The 16272-nt window shown below is 44.5% G+C and overlaps 1 protein-coding gene and 1 pseudogene across 1 annotated transcript in view; both read left to right on the top strand.

The window, feature by feature from the left end:
* LOC150065348 (semaphorin-4D-like) overlaps positions 1-8022 on the top strand; it is a 60348-nt gene extending 52326 nt beyond the window's left edge. The window contains 4 exon segments of the mRNA XM_090329923.1: positions 1171-1324; positions 5269-5593; positions 7234-7379; positions 7960-8022. Coding sequence (XP_090186049.1) covers positions 1171-1185 — 15 coding nt within the window. The 3' untranslated portion in view covers positions 1186-1324; positions 5269-5593; positions 7234-7379; positions 7960-8022.
* LOC150065347 (semaphorin-4D-like) lies at positions 5588-13937 on the top strand (annotated as a pseudogene).
* The last annotated feature ends 2335 nt before the right edge of the window (positions 13938-16272 follow it).

The following is a 16272-nucleotide window of genomic DNA, read 5'->3' as shown; positions in this document are numbered from 1 at the left end:
TGAAGTTACTCCTTAAGCAGAGAAAACCATGTTTAATTCTCATGCATAGTCTTGAGAATAACACACAACTGGGGCATATTAATGAGTACAGTGTGTGAACTTCTACATCCTTTACACACACACACACACACACACACACACACACACACACTAAATATATATATACATATATATAGAGAGAGAGAGAGAGAGACAGAGAGACAGAGAGACAGAGAGAGACAGAGAGGGAGAGAGAGAGGGGGGGGGAGTGGGGGAGGTCAAGTCATGGTGGAACATACCTGTCGTGCCTGGCCTTGAACTTTTGCTACCTTAAGGGACTACTTGGGTCCCCAGCTCTCTGGTCTGGCACCATTTGAAGAGATTTCAGTAGGATAAGGTCGCACTCTGCAGGGTAACCTGGGCTCCATGCGAAGGTACTAAGCTCATTGAAGGCCAAGCTATTGTCCTGAGTCAGTAAGTCCATCTGTTCAGTCATAGGTGAAACTTAGCTAATTGTGTTATAAGAAATATCTTCATGCTTGTTTTTAATGTACTATGTGAAGTTATTTCTTCACTCTTTTTTTATCCTCTTATGTTTTATCCCCTGTTGTTGCTGTATATGACTTTGGTGTCTGTTTTTTTTTTTTGTATATACATTTATTTATTTGAATTAGGGAAGGGAAGGGGCAAACAAAGATGATAAGACAAAGGACAAAGGGTGAACCAATATAATAGTGCCAGTCACAAGACAGTATGTTGGAAATTAACTTTACAACAAAATAGCTAGGATTACAGGTGTGAGCCACCAGGCCGGGCCAGGGAGTGTGGGACGGAAAGTGGGAGAAAAACATGGGACGGGGTCCAATACTCAAGAAATAATATACTCACTACCTTACAAATGTAACTGTAACCCATCTATATATCACTCTAACAATAAAATAAAAAAAGAATGCTACAGAATGTCTTTGAATTTTTCAGTAGATTAAACATGCATGAGTTCCAAGGCTTTGATTTACTCAACTTGAGACATCCTTATTTATAGGTGGTTCTTCCCTTGCCCCTGGCAGTGAGTTCACAGTCCTATAAGCCCTGAAGGAAAAAGCAATAGCCAGGTGGTCCTGAAGGAAAGGTAGGAATTGAAAGATGAGTGCGTTGGCGTTCCATGACTGACTTATCAGCTCCTTTATCCAGGTTCACACATTTTGAAGGCGTGATTCTGGAAGATGATGCAAAACTTAGAAAAGCAGGAGCCTCGTTTCCAAAGTGCTTAATGGATCCTGCCTATTGTGAGCAAGCAGACTACAGGTCCAGCACCTGTGATTCAGCCCACAGAGTTCCAGGCCAGGTACCATTCCAAAGAATCTGGGGTTTTCAAGGCAGGTAGGTTCTGGTGAGTGGGACAGTGAGGTGTAGGTAGAGGCTTTCCTATTTGTTGTGCCCTTGGAATTGAGGTTCCCATATTTATAGCAGCAGGTATTTTCTTCCTGGCTCTGTTTCTTGTAAGAAAGTCAGCAGTGTTAACTTATTGAATCCTCCCTGCAGCCTCAACTTCCCTTGTGTGTTTCTGATAGAGACATCTGCTCGGATCCCGTTCTTACTTCCACATACCTTCTTACATCATGTGCAGCAGTCCAGTCAGGCAGACAGGCATCTCTTCAGCTTGTGATCTTATCATCTCAGTTAGTTCTTTCTCTCTTCCACGTGTGGAAGTCCAGAAGATAGATCACCTCTATGTTCTGTGAGGAAGATGGGTAGCATAGCTGAATTAATGGACTTGTTACAGTGTGCCATCCTCATGTTGAGGTTTGAGTTTGCAACATTTTGCTAGCGGATCATTTGCCTGTTTACAAACTAGAATGGTGGGAAATCTGGGGTTAAGCATGGCAAATGTTGCAAAGAAATAGTCTATGGAAAAAAGGGAACCCTGCTTCCAGCTGCAGAAAGGATTACACTTTACACACTAGATGTGCTCCTTCATATCTCATATAGGAAGGAAGCTGTCTCATTGCCTTTTATTGTTTTTACTTTTTTTTTGGTCGGTTGTGGGGCTTGAACTCTGGGCCTGAGCGTTGTCCCTGAGCTCTTCCGCTCAAAATTACTGCCCCACCCCTTAAGCCACAGCACCACTTCCAGTTTTCTTGTGGTTAATTGGAGATAAGAGTCTCATGGACTTTTGTGCCTGGGCTGACTTTGAACTGTGATCTTCAGATCTCAGCCCCCAAAATAGCTAGGATTACAGGTGTGAGCCACCAAGCCAGGCCTCATTGCTTGGTTTATAGTGCCTTGATAATGCTCATTCACTCACTACAATGACCGATGGTATGCTAGTAATGGTTTGGCTTAAACATAAAGAAACAGCAGAGCTATTCTCCATAGCACCTCTCATACCAGCTACCCAAGAGGCTGAGGCAAACCGGAGGACTCTCCTGAAAGGTCTTTTGCTCTTGAACTTTTGCTCACCTTAAAGGTGGTTATTAATGTCCTTCCTGTTTGCATTTTCCCTAAGACCTGGTACATGAAGACCAGCTGAGTGGAAGCTCCGCTTTTCAGAGGGCGGATCTCTGGTAGTCCTGACCTGGGAACTGAGCCACTAGGATTTCAGCCACAAGGAAGGGAGCATAAGGAGTCTAGGCTGGCTTCAGACATGGCTGCCCAGTAGATAGCTTAAGCCAGGCATTCCCCTCTCAGGTAACAGAAGCCATGTGGAGGTCAAGAGTATGGGATTAGGAAGGAGGGAGAATATGTAGGGTTAGGGATTATCATGACACATGGAGAATGAACTCCAGGAGTATTGGCATAGAGTCATCAGAGAGAGTCCAGCTTTGGAAGGTAAGTCACAGTGGTCACTTGGCCCTTGCCACCTGAGAACTTCATGCCTATGTGGCCTAGCAATACTAACTCAACCATGACTGATACTTTGAATGCGAAGCGCAGGAGAGGGAAGCAGGCACTGTGCAAGAGTGCAGCCTGTTGACCACACTTAAGGAGGAGAGAGCTAGAGTCAGTCCCCAGGCCAGTGGTGTTAAAGAGTAAGAGGAAGGTTAGACGGAATCCTGGATGGAATAGAGCTTAGTGGTATTGACTGCTTAGACTCCTTGTGTTGATGATAGTGCTAAAAGCTCAAACTGTAACTTCCCTGAGAATCCTAGCTTGGAGAAATCAGGTCTGCAGTCCAAATGATCCGAATCCCTGGGCCTCGTGCCCTGTTCCACTCCAAGTTTGTATCCTGCTATTAAGGAACACTTGGCTTACTCAGCTTGGATTTGGAGAGAGACAGCATGTGGGGATGTCAGATTTCAGATGTGTATGTCCAGTGACCTTCATAGGGCCACTGGCAAGTCATCTATAAGGAATCTGTCAGGAAAGTCCTTGTCAGGAGGTGCTGGCCCCGCCCTATCATGGAGTGGTCCATTCTGCAGTAAGTTCTAGACTAGAGTCCTTCGGCTCTGTAGGCTTGTCCTCTCAATTTTCAGGACCCCTTTTCATGTCTGATACATTGGTAGTGTGCAGGTCCACAGACTCTCTGGAGTGGAGTTATGTCTGGTCCCTTTGCTTTGCTTTCTAAGTTATACTTTTCCTATGTGTCCTGGTGACTCATTCTTTTTCTTTTTGCCAGTCCTGGGCTTGAGCTCAGGGCCTGAGCATTGTCCTTGGACTTTCTCAAGGCTAGAGCTCTACCACTTGAGCCTCAGCACCACTTCCAGCTTTTTTCTATGTATGTGGTATCAAGGAATCGAACCCAGGTCTTCATGCATGCTAGGCAAGCACTTTAACCACTAGGCCAAACTCCCGGCCCCTGGTGACTCATTCTTTTTGCTGTTAGTCACAAATGGAATTTAGTTTGAGATGACTTTTACTTTTTTATTATTCCAAAGATGATTTACAGGGGCTGACAACTTCATATGAATCGAGTGCCATGATGTTATGTATATAACGAGTACATTTCTTTTGGACAGTGTTACCCCTTCATTCTCTCCCAGATTTTCCCTCCCATCCCCACCCACAATTTCTATAATTCATTTTTAGTACAGTGTCTATTGAATACCATTGTTGCGTTTTGTTTATCCTTTATCCCTCCATTTCTTCGACATCCTTACCACCCATAAAGATGGAAAAACCAACAAACAAAACAAAAAGGGAAAAAACCCCACCTTTTTCCGTTTTCTAAAATTCACTTTGGTCAATATTATTTTATATGGTTAAAGACACAGAGGCCTCTGGCCTAGGACATTCCAGTCTATGAAGGAAATAGATTCAGGACACTATAGAATTCAGGGCTCTTCATCAAGATAGAAACATGACAGCCTACTGTTGCTTGTGGACATGGTGGAGTAGTCTGGCTAGCACAGGAAGCAGAGAGGGGAAGAGGAGGGACCAGGAAGATGGATCCAGGCTGTGTTGATGTTGGTTCCATATTAAGTCACTGCTGCCACCCTGTGGCTATCCTTCCTCTGTGAAGTGGCAGATAGTGTAGCTGTATGCCAGGCTGTGCTGGGTGGAAGAGGTGCTCTCAGAAGGAACAGAGCCCTGCCTCCTGCTGGTATTCTAGGCCTGCCTGATACAGGAAGGAAGGATGGGAGCTGCAGTGTCAGGCCTTGTACACTACCTTCCTGGGCCCACGATCTACTCGTATAATGACTCTGATACTGATACTGCTTAGCATTCAGTAAAGCACAGTTGAGCATCCCTTTTTGGGAAAAGGCAGAAGATCGATAGGTACCACTTAGGGCAGGTATGGTCCTACCCGAAGGCACTAACTCCTTCATGGCTTGAACTTGCCTGTAAGTGAATGTTCATGTGCTCACAGCAGCTATTTGTAGGTACAGCACATGTGTTTGCGTTTGTCCAGATGTACACCAGTATGCCTGAGCAGGTGTGTGTCGCATCTGCAGCACTCTGGTCTTTATTCATTGCCATTATAGGAGCTGAGAAGCCAAGATCTTGGGGAAATAAGCTCAGTTTTTTGCATCCTTCAGCCACAAATAGTAAAGTGGAAAGCAGTGGGCTACTCCCCTTTACCTGCATCCCAACAGCCTGTGTCAGGCAGTCTGTAAGTTTGCCCTCTGATGTGGATTGACTGTGTTGTGATGGAGGAAGATACTAAATAAGTTTTATGGCTCCAGAAGTGTCCTCTGTCTATGTCCCTGAGCCTCCTTCTTCTTAGGAAATGGCAATAGAGATGACCAAGGAGAGCTGAGGGGATATTGAGAAGCTGGAGTGGCACATTGCTTTCTGTCTGATGCATCACCTTGCTTTTCTTTTTTTTTGCTTCCTTTGTTTCTTCTGCAGGCCATAGGGAATCACGAGTGACTTTGGATAGCCAGGCAGAAAGAGAGTGGGCACTTCTCAACTGACTAAGGAGTGAGTGTGGGTTCTTGGGGACCTTGTTGCTGGTCAGCTCCAAACAGATGTGCCAGGCCTGTGGCTGTGAGCAGCACTCCTGCTGACACGCCTCCTCTCGTAGCTCCCCGCTGTCTACGCCCCTGCCTTGTTGAAGGCCCATCACAGTTGAAGATGTACGGTTCCATGAGGGCACTGCTCACAGCCCTGATCCTGGTGTGTGCCACTGCTGTGGCATTTTCACCCATACCACGGATTACTTGGGAGCATGGAGGTGAGGACCATGACCGTGAAAATGCTGGTGGCCTGGGGTTTGGGAGGTGCAGAACACTGCAGAGATGGGTGGACACGATGCATTTGACCTGTCAGTTTCTTTCCATTTGGAGTTTCTCTTTGTGATCAGCTTGTCCGAGCAGCTGTTCATACAGTTGCTTTGGTGACCGGAAACATTTCCTAAGATTTTCTGAGACCCTACTTTGCTTTCTGAATTGGGCATCCCTGAAGGTAAACTTCAGACCTAGTAATCTTTACTGGCTGAGGCACTGCCCACCCAATACCGGTGCTTATTTCATGCATGCAGTAAACTTAGTTTGTGCCTGTGTTTCCAACTTGAGGATCTCAGATGTGGTTATTTTCTCACCTGGAATCTGTGTCGTGGCCCTTGGTCTTTGGCTCAGGAGCCAGAGAAAATATAGATGTTGAGCAAGGGGCTGATACTAGGCGGGGCCCAGAGGACCCAGAATCTGAATGTTATGTGCAGCTCCTACAGTGGCACATTAAGAGTAATGAGATTTAGTCCCAGATTTTCTTGTTGTGTGCTGTTTTATATTTTCTTAGGTCATTGAGTATCTTTAGTCTGCTGACCATTCTGAGCCATGTTGGTATTTTAGTGAAATGCAATTCATGCTCTTAAGGGCATGAATTACAGAACCAATTAATTATAGAACAAATAATTGGGCTATAAAATCCAATATGAAGCAAGTCTTAGCTTTGGAGAACAGACATTTGGGCTTCCCGTGTAACACACTGGTCATAAGTGACACTGCAGACAGAGGGAACAATACATTTGAGAAAAACTTGACATGCTTCCTGAACAACTGATTTTTTTCAACCTAATACACAGTTGGGTTATAAATACGTGGATACCAAGATAAAAAGACTTTCAGATTGATGACAAGGCAGAAGGAGAGATGAAATGATTTTTAAAAAATTATTCACCAGGGCATGGTAGCATATACTTATAATTTTAACTATTGGAAGGTAGAGACAGGAAAATTACAAGCAGTCACTTTGGCACTCATGTGAGAATTAAATTTCACAAACATATCTTTTTTTCATATATTTTTTGTTGTAATTAATAGAAGGGTTACATAATATTTGCCAGATAGATGGTGCATTAATTCCCATACATTGATACCCTTTCACATGTCTTGGTCCCCCATTTCCCTCCCCCTCACCCCAACCCCTCATCTTGTTTTTCCCCGTTCCCTATCCAATTTCAAATAACCAAATACAAAACGTATCTTAAAACAAACTAAATTATTATTTTCTTTCTAGACCTAATCTCTGGTTAATTGAGACACATAAATGAGATGGACAGGCAGATACATGTCTGACCTAGAATCACCTTGGAAACCACTGCACAGATTGCTTGACAAGAAGGGTGGTCAGTTGCACAGCCTTGAGTCTCACACACACCAGCCTCAGAGCCTGGCTGAGAGGTGATGTTCACTCATGTTTGGTAGCTGCGATTCAGGACTTTTCTGGAGGCCTCCTGTGTCCCCAACCTATATAATCTACACTTCACACTCTCTGTACCAAGTGAGGTTCTCAGGATCTGTCCAAGCTTGCAAATGACTTTGTGGCTCTGTCTTCTCTTCCTGCCTCTGACATATTTCCCCTTACATCCTACAGAGGTAGAGCTTGTGAAGTTTCATGAGCCAGGCATCTATAATTACTCAGTCCTGCTATTAAGCGAGGACCAGAGAACGCTGTATGTGGGCGCCCGTGAGGCCATTTTCGCAGTGAATGCACTGAACATCTCTGAGAAAGAGCATGAGGTAGATCGTTAGCCCCATTCCCCAAGTGCTGAGCAGTCCTGCTGCAGTATGAAACCTTTCTCAAGAGAACCCCGTTCCTTCCTTCCCCGTCTATATGCAACATCAACTTTGGATGCCTACAGGAAACTCACAAAGCCCCTTAAGGCAGATGCGCATGCGCACGTGCGTGCGTGCGTGCGTGCGTGCGTGCGTGCGTGTGTGTGTGTGTGCACATGCAAATGTGTATGTGCATTTGCTGACATTGTGACTTGACCTCAGGGCCTGGGGTGCTGTCCCTTGGCTTTTCTGTGTAAAGCTGCCACTCTGCCATTTGAACTGTAACTCCACTTCTGGGTTTTGCTGGTTAGTTGGAAATAAATCTTGTGGATTTTCCTACACTTGAACTTGGATTCTTAGATCTCAACCTCCTGATTAGCTAGGAATGAGTCACCAGTGCCAGCATGCTGGGCATGTGCTCACCGTTGAGCTATGCTGCCTCTGCCATCTACTATTTGATAAGGGCACCAGTAATGAAGTAAACCGGAAATGAACTGTGCACTTTAACCTACTTTTTAATCTTTCATTTGTGCCTCCCTCACAGGTGGACTGGAAGGTGTCAGAAGAGACAAGAGCAAAATGCGTAGCAAATGGAAAATCAAAAGAGGTAAGTGTTTTTGTCAGTTACAAACCCTTACATGCATTCCTTGGTTGCCTAATCTCATGAATGCTGAAGGTGGCTGGACATGGAATGGGGTTCAGGGGTCCTAATACATTTTTAGGTACACAGAGCCTCCAGGAGCTCATTTCTTTCTTCTGATGGTAAGGGGAGGACATTCTTACAGTAGCTGCCAGACACAGGGAGCACTCTAGTAATGCTTCCTACTTCATATGAATCAGATTTATCCTAATTCCTAAGTCAGGGCTTTCTAAGGATATAGGAATGCTGGGAAGGAGCCCTTAGGTTCCTCAGCATGGTGACTTTCAGGGAGCACTTGCAGTGTCCCTTCCCTCAGAAGCATTGCTATTCACTGAGCCACTGTACTTCCAACCCCGCTGCTCCACAGACATACAGGTTCTCAGATGCCATTCCTTATGTTTGCACTCGTGACATGAGGTACAGCTCATGTCAGCAGTGGTTGGCTAATCACAAAACAACTATTTGTATACACCTCTTTGCAAAATTTTTTTTCTAAACTTTTTCAGGATAGTGATAGTATTTTTACAAAAACATTAGTCTCTTAACAGGGTTCCTGAGAAAATTAAAGGACAAGAGGCACTCTAATGAAAAAAGAACATATTTCAGGGTCTTTACAAGTGGAGTGAGGCCAAATACAGGTGGCTCGCATCTGTATCCTCGCTATTCAGTGGACTGAGATTTAATGATTTTGGCTTGAAGCCAGCCCAAAAGACTTGAGAGACTCTTATCAAAATCTTGAAGTGGACAAGTGGTTTAATTGCAGAATACTAGTCTTGAAGAACAACAGCAACAAAAAAGCTAAACCAGAACATGAAGCCCTGAATTCAAGCCCCAGTACTGCCCCTAGTAAAGTAAATAAATAAAAATAGAATGGTACACACTGGTACTGCCTATTCTGTGTGGATGTGAATTACATCTCGCCTGCAGGGGGTGGTAAATATTCACAGTGGCCCTGCAGAGGGCTGAATTTCGGGAGCTGGTACTCCAAGACACTCTCTATGGATAGCTCACAGATGAAGGGTCCCTTCAAGTACCTATGGTGGAACAGAGATGATCTCTTGGCAGGTACATGTTTGTAAATATCCCTCCAGCATCCCTCTGTCCACAGGGCCTGTGACTGATTTTCAGTCCCCAGTTCCTCATCCTCCTCCCCTCAGACATTACGGAGTCCATTTTCTCAGTGGTTCTGAAGGGGAAAGAGAAGGATACGTGAAGTGATCTCTGAGTCTCTGGATTACTGGATATCTGTGTTGCTTTGGATCCTCGTCTTGAGATCCTAAAGGGGCTGAAAAAAATCTAGAAGCTTGCAGCATGGCTGTATTAGCTAGTCTTTGTTTTTCCCCTCCCGTTATCCTCTCTATTCTGGCTACAGGAAGGAGATGGCTGCCCCTTCATGTACCTCATTAAAGCTGTGCACTGCTGCTCACTAGATGATCCCCCTCCCCCCTCCTCCTTATCCTCCTCCTCGTCTTCTTCTTCCTCCTTCTCCTTCCTCTTTTCCCATTTGACAGTGTTGTGTTTTGAATTAGACCTTGTACTCGTCAGGCAGACAAGAGCCATGCCTGCAGAATCCTTTTTTATACATAGTCTTGTATGTTTTCCAGGGCTAGCCTGGACTTTGTTCTCCTTATTTATGGTTCTTGTGTAACTGGATGTCATCCTGCTTCCAGTTTGTTTATTGATGATAGCAAGACCTCCCCTGGTGTGCTACAGAGTAATGTACAGAATAATCTCGTAGACTTAGGTCTGCATTCCCACACTCTTTCTACCCACATTATCTGCTTGTGACTGCACATCTGTCTCTGCCTCCTGAGACCTGCCAAGGCGCTTTGTGTCATGTCTGCTGTATTTTATGACTGTTGTTGGTTTGTGAGTCAGGAGATCAGAACACCTTGAAGGAATGCCTCCTGGGGCATGATATCTGTGTAGCTTTTAGCTACTTACCTCTGCAGTGGTCTCTGTCCAAGTCGCTATATGTCTTCTCCCTGACCTGTGGAACAGTATATCTGGCTTTACATCCAGAAGAGATACATCAAAGAGTGTGTGGGATATGTTCCACATGTATTCATTTGACAGTAAGAAGTTCCGTTAGCCTTCTGCATTTAGGAGCTCCATAACTATAGTTCTACATTTGCAATTCAGACAGTCTTAGAAAAAATGGGTCTACAGCGAACATGCGTCAGTGTCATCATTTTCCAAACGAGACATTTTAAGAGCTATTTCTGCAGTGCTTACATTACATTGGATAGTATAAGTCATCTAGAAGGAAGGTTGTCATCTTGTAGGCAGGAGGAGTATATCAATTCCACACAAATGCTTCACCAAACTCCATGAGGCACTGTGGGGAAGAGGGCTCCTCAAATCGACTCCTGAAGATATACCATTGAATGAATGTACCCATTTCCCTCTGTTAAGGTTAGCATCCACCAAGAGGCATGTGCTGCAACGGATGAGGCTCACTGTCCTTTAGGAGGTGATTTCCCTCTCACTTCCATGTTTACCCACTGACTTTGTGAGGTCTGACTCAGTTGTCAAAGAGTGATTGCATTCGAGCTCCAGCCCAGCCTCTCGGGAAACAGCTTAGGATAAAACTACCCACAGCTAACCCCACCTTCTACTTCTACTCATTCCCTCTCCTTGGGTAAATAGATGGGGCCGAGCACCTCAAGACTATCCAGGACCAACAGTTCTCTGCAGGAGTTGTCCCTGCCACCTCACAGGTGTCCCTAGTAGCATCCACTCTGTCTCCTTCTCAGAAAATGTATATACACATCCATAGAAGGGTGACTATCCCAAGTTGATCTGGGAGGGGTTGGGGTCAAAAACTTCCCAGGTCTGGAATGAAGAGGTAATCGAGGCTAGTCCAGATCCAGTCTTATTTGTTGTTATCACAGTTTTCATCTTGGGAGAGGAGTCTCTGTCCCATGTGTATCAGTGCTTACTGAGACAAGTATGTGGCTCTGGGTTTTGGGAAGCCTGCAGCCTGTGAGACTTGAGTTTAAGGGGGGGTTCATGAGCTCTAGCCAAATGCTGAACTGACGCTGAATGTACCCACTGATGGTGAATGAAAGCTGGGTTTCACCTGCTTTTAAAAATACCGACTTGTGATTCCTAAATAGGAATCTGATTCAAGTTACAGGTGTTCCAGGTTGTTAATGGGAAACAAGATTCTCAGGCCAAAGACAGAGAAGATGTGATATGTGCTACCACATTCATGCTCTTCTTCCACTGAGTTCATGAGATACAGTCAATACCCCTGATCACTGCTGGTGTCCAGTGCACTGCTGAAGCTGGTGACAGTACAAGAGGTCAGAAGAGTCTGCAGCACTTGAAGACACTCCATAGCTGTTCCCATAGCTTCTGGAGGGGCTTGGATATCCAACTTATGCCTCTTCTGTCTCTACTTCCTACACACAGGGAAGCAAGTTTATCTATGCCGGCTCCAACTCAGGAGTGGTCCAGGTTCCTCTGGCCTTCTGCAGAAAGCACAGCAGCTGTGAGGAGTGTGTGCTAGCACAGGACCCCTACTGTGTCTGGAGCCCATTTGCCGCTACTTGTTTGGCTGCTCTTTATGAGGCCCAGGGCCGCAGCAGGTATGGGTTGGTTACCAGGGGCAAACTCTTCTATGAATGCACAGTGACTTATGGGTGTTATTTTCTTTGCAGTACTTGGATTCAGGACATGAATGGCAATGTGTCTTCATGCCTAGGTGAGTGATCCCCATTGAAATATCACTGCAACAGTAGCTAGGTCTCCTACCATTTTATAGTGCTTTGAGTCTGTGGTATTTGTTTATCTTGTTTTTCTTTATCCACTCTGAACAAAGGTCTTGTGTTGTGTTCCACACCAGTGCGTGATCTTTGTTCCTTTGATTATAGAAAGTGTTTGAACCTACATAGGGTATGTGGGTACATTGGAATGTATTCTTCATGCCCATCTTTTCTGTTTGGCTTAGCTGGAGCTCATTAAAATCATAACCTGTTAAGAATGAGAAAGAAGCAGCTGCTGAGCGCACACTGAGCTGCTCTGATACAAAATCCACAAATGCCAGTGTGAGCAACAAGTGAAAAGTTCCATACTGTAAAACCGTTTCATGCGTAAAATTGTGCTTTAAAATGCATACATTTACTCAAGCTCTGTGTATAAGATGTACTTGAGGGATGGGAGTGTGGCCTAGTGGTAGAGTGCTTGCCTAGCATGCACGAAGCCCTGGGTTTGAGTCCTCAGTACCACATACACAGAAAAGGCCGGAAGTGAAGCTGTGGCTTAAGTGGTAGAGTGCTGGCCTAGAGAAAGCCCAAGAACAGTGCCCAGGCCCTGAGTTCAAGCTTCAGGACTGGCAAAACAAAAACAAAAACAAAACACAATGTACTTGAAACACAAATGGATTCTATAGTTTGACTCTGGTCTCTACCCCAGGGTGTTATTTCATACGTCTGTACATAGTCTAAAATATGAACAGATGTGAGATCAAAACGTTTTCTGATCCCAATCGCTCACGAGAGGCATGCAGCTCATAGTTATTCCGGTGCTGTGCACCTGCTTGCAGGACCCCATTCCCTGTGGCTGAGTACTTGGGAGTGTGTTGTGACTAGAGGCCAGGATGTTCAGGTACCAGCCTTCTTCTCCTCTGAGCAGACAGCAGTCTTCAGATGATGAAAAGTAGAAGAGAAGGTTAAGACTGGCACTGACTGCCAGATTCCCTGAAGTCATTAGGAGAAGCATTTGAATTTTGACTCAGGGTGCAACTGTTAGTTATAGAGCTGACCAGGGCCTGGTCTCCCCAAGCCTGCTGCATTTTCTCCTGAGATATGCAATGAGGGGTGGGATTTCTTCTACTCAGACTGTCTTTTCCTTGTCCCCAGGAGTCACTAGGCAGGGATTATCTTCTGTTTCTTAGTGCACGTTATAATCTCAATTGTCCTGAAGATGAATTGTATTCCAGTGAGTAAGGCTATTGTTTTATATAGGGTATTAATCTATTTTTTAAAAGCAGTTGAGTATCTGAACAGAGTTGTGCATGCTGTGCACATGTATCTTGACATTCCAGGTAAAAATAATCCAGGCCACTAGCGCCATATTCTCAAGCATGGTGGGTAGAACTCAAATGTTCCGCAAAGTCTGCCCTGGCCCAGGTTGTGTGGAAATTCCAGAATCGTGTGTTGAAGACCAACAATCATACGTACATGTGTGTGGATAACAAAAACTTGGTTATCTTCAGACTGACAAAAGGAGAGAGCAGTATGTACCAGTGCCTGTCAGAAGAGAGGGCCAACAACAAAACTGTCTTGCAACTTCTTGGCACTCACATTTTGGAGGTGGCAATGGATCCATGGCCCTAACCTTACTAGCCTTCCAGAAGATAGGAGAACCACCAGAGTGTCAGCGCTGTTTACTCAGAGCTCATCTTCCTCAGCCCCAAGCTCTGCATGCCACATTGCCCAGAACTTCCCAGCACTGTGCATATTTGCAAATTTGTGTCATCAACACAGCTTCCCAGCTTTGCTCAGAGACGACAGATATCTCAAGTCCAGTGACAATCAATCCCTCTTGTGCTTTCCTTCTTCCATTTCATCTTCTTTTTTTTTTTTTATCTTGGTCTACAAAAGGTAGCAGGGATATTTGCCTGTAACTGCTTGAAATTCTGTTTGAATTCATGCCCTGCTGCTTGGGAAGAAGGACAAGTTGTATTTTTCTAACGGAAAGCAGTGTGAAAAGTTGACATTGGTGGAGCCCAGAAGCTTCTCCCAGGTAAATGGAGAGGATCCCAAGTCAACTCTGAACACCAGCTATGAGAAAGAGCAGGTCATCATCACCAGTAAATCCATACAGAGAAGGAAACTCATATAATAGAGGAATTTTCTGTCAGGGAAAAATCATAGAATGTCAACTGTGTGTTCTTGCCTACGTATAGAGTAATTATTGTTTAATACATTCACCTGGAAGCTCAGTTTTTGTTTCTTTCCTCTTGAACTGAGGCATTTTTTTCATACAAATTTGCCTGCCTGCCTGCTCCAGCTCCCCTCCCTCCCCCTCTCTCTTTTGTTGGTCATGGGGCCTCTCTGAGCTCTTCAGCTCAAGGCTAGTGCCCGGCCACTTTGAGCCACAGCACCACTTCTGGTTTTCTGGTGGTTAGTTGGAGATAATTTCCAATGAACTTTCCTCCCTGTGCTGGCTCTGAATTGCGATCCTCAGATCTCAGCCTCCTGAGTAACTAGGATTATAGGTGTGAGCCACTTACACCCGGCTTTCCTTCCTTTCTTTTTGACTCTTCAAGAGGATTGTTCCACCTTCATGACACGGGCTTTCAGTGAAGGAAGGTGACCTGTGACTCTGATGGCAATAGGGCTAGACCATGAATGGAGGCTCATTGTACAACCCCTAGCCACGGCTCTGGTGGAAACCTCTTGTCCAGATGCAGGGAACCTTTACAGAGATGACTTCAGTTGTTTGAAACTATGTCTCTTTTGCCTTACACATCACCCCACTCATTGCCCATGGAATTTCCCATTGGTCTATTCCCTCTCAGAGGAGAGGGAACTGCCCACCGTCACAAAGCTATCACAACAAGGCCACCATTCCACCTGACTTTCATGACTGCCACTAAAGAAGTGAATGCGCTATTGTAATCCTCTGCTAGGAGAGTTCTAGATGTGTACTAATTATTACAGATGAGGGAAACCATTGAGCCTATGTTTGTTCCTTTGGGTCTGACTTACTTCACTTAATATGATTTTTTTCCAAGTCTTTCAATTTCCTAACAAATGGGGCAATGTCATTCTTTCTGACAGCAGCATAGAATTCCATTGTGTATAAACACCACATCTTGTTGATCCAATCATCAACTGAGGAGCATCTGGGTTGGTTCCATATCTTCACTATGGTAAATAGTGCGGCAATGAACATCGTTGTGCTAGTGGATTTAGTATGTCCTTGTTTCTGGACAATTGGGTAAATGCCAAGTAGTGGAATTGCTGGGTCATAGGGGAGCTCTGTGTTTAGTCTTTTGAGGAACTGCCATACTGCTTTCCATAGTGGTTGAATGAGTTTGCACTCCCACCACCAGTGTAGTAGTGATGCCTCCTGGCCACATCCCTGACAGCATCTGTTGTTAGGATGAGGCCAAATTAATGGACCTCTAGGACATGGACACAAGAGCTTAATTATAAGTGACTGTTAATCTTTATGATTTATGTTTTGCTCTCTTCTCTTGTGTTGCCCTTTGGTTAATTTCATATTGTTACTGTATCCCAATTTGTTACCTGGTACATTATAAAGATGTTTACTTGTTTATTTGAAATAGGAGGGGAAAAATGAAGGCAGGGGGTGGGGAGGGAAATGGGGACAAAAACATAAGAAGGGATATAAATGTGTGAGGAGTAATGCACCCTCCATCTGGCAAATATAACTGTAACCCCTCTATACATTGAAATAAAAAACAATTATAAAAAATTTTTGTCTCAATGTAAATCTAGGCCGCATTCATATACTAAAATCAAAAGGTTTTATCAATAAAACAATGCATATTTTTTTAAAAAAAGAAGTGAATACATTTTTAGCATTCATCTTACACTCCAACTCCCCAGTCTCTTAACACCTCTTAATAGGAGAATTTATTCCAGGGCAAAGAACAATAAATTGGATTTCTCATCTTTAACATGGTGTGATTTGGTCATTTTGATACATGACACATAGTCATGGCTGTTCTGTCTGTCACCAGCTCCAGTGATCACCATATCAGACCACCTCTCCCTGACCCAGGGCCACTGGTCAGACTCCTGTGTAGCTGCTGCCCCAGGTCTCTCCATGTGCTTATCACCCCGCACTTCATGACAACAGCCACAGGAGTGAAGACACACACGTACACATTCATGGCACCTCCCTCAAGGAGATGTAGCAGTTACCTATAGATGGTGGCTACAGGAGAAACCTTACCGAAATACATCTGACCTCGAAGGCCTGGTTTATTGGCTAGGGTATGTAAGTTAAAATCTATTATTTCAGAAAGTATTCCTTGACCTACTTTAGGCTAGAATGGAGTCTATCATGAATTCTTATATTGGTAGGCTACTGTAAAATGAAATCCACCTTGTGATAGTCCAAGACCTTGCTAGACTGGTCATCTTTAGGGTGGAAAGAAAGCTCAGTTGCCATGTCTGCTCCCTGATACCTTGTGATATCATCCTCCATTTAAATTTCATCTGCACCCTGGAGTGC

Source organism: Megascapheus bottae, chromosome 3, assembly GCF_031878675.1.
Source record: "Megascapheus bottae isolate mThoBot1 chromosome 3, mThoBot2.hap1, whole genome shotgun sequence".
Classification (NCBI taxonomy): Eukaryota; Metazoa; Chordata; class Mammalia; order Rodentia; family Geomyidae; genus Megascapheus; species Megascapheus bottae.
Note: the sequence above shows the minus strand (reverse complement) of the source record. Positions and strands in the feature narration are given on the sequence as shown.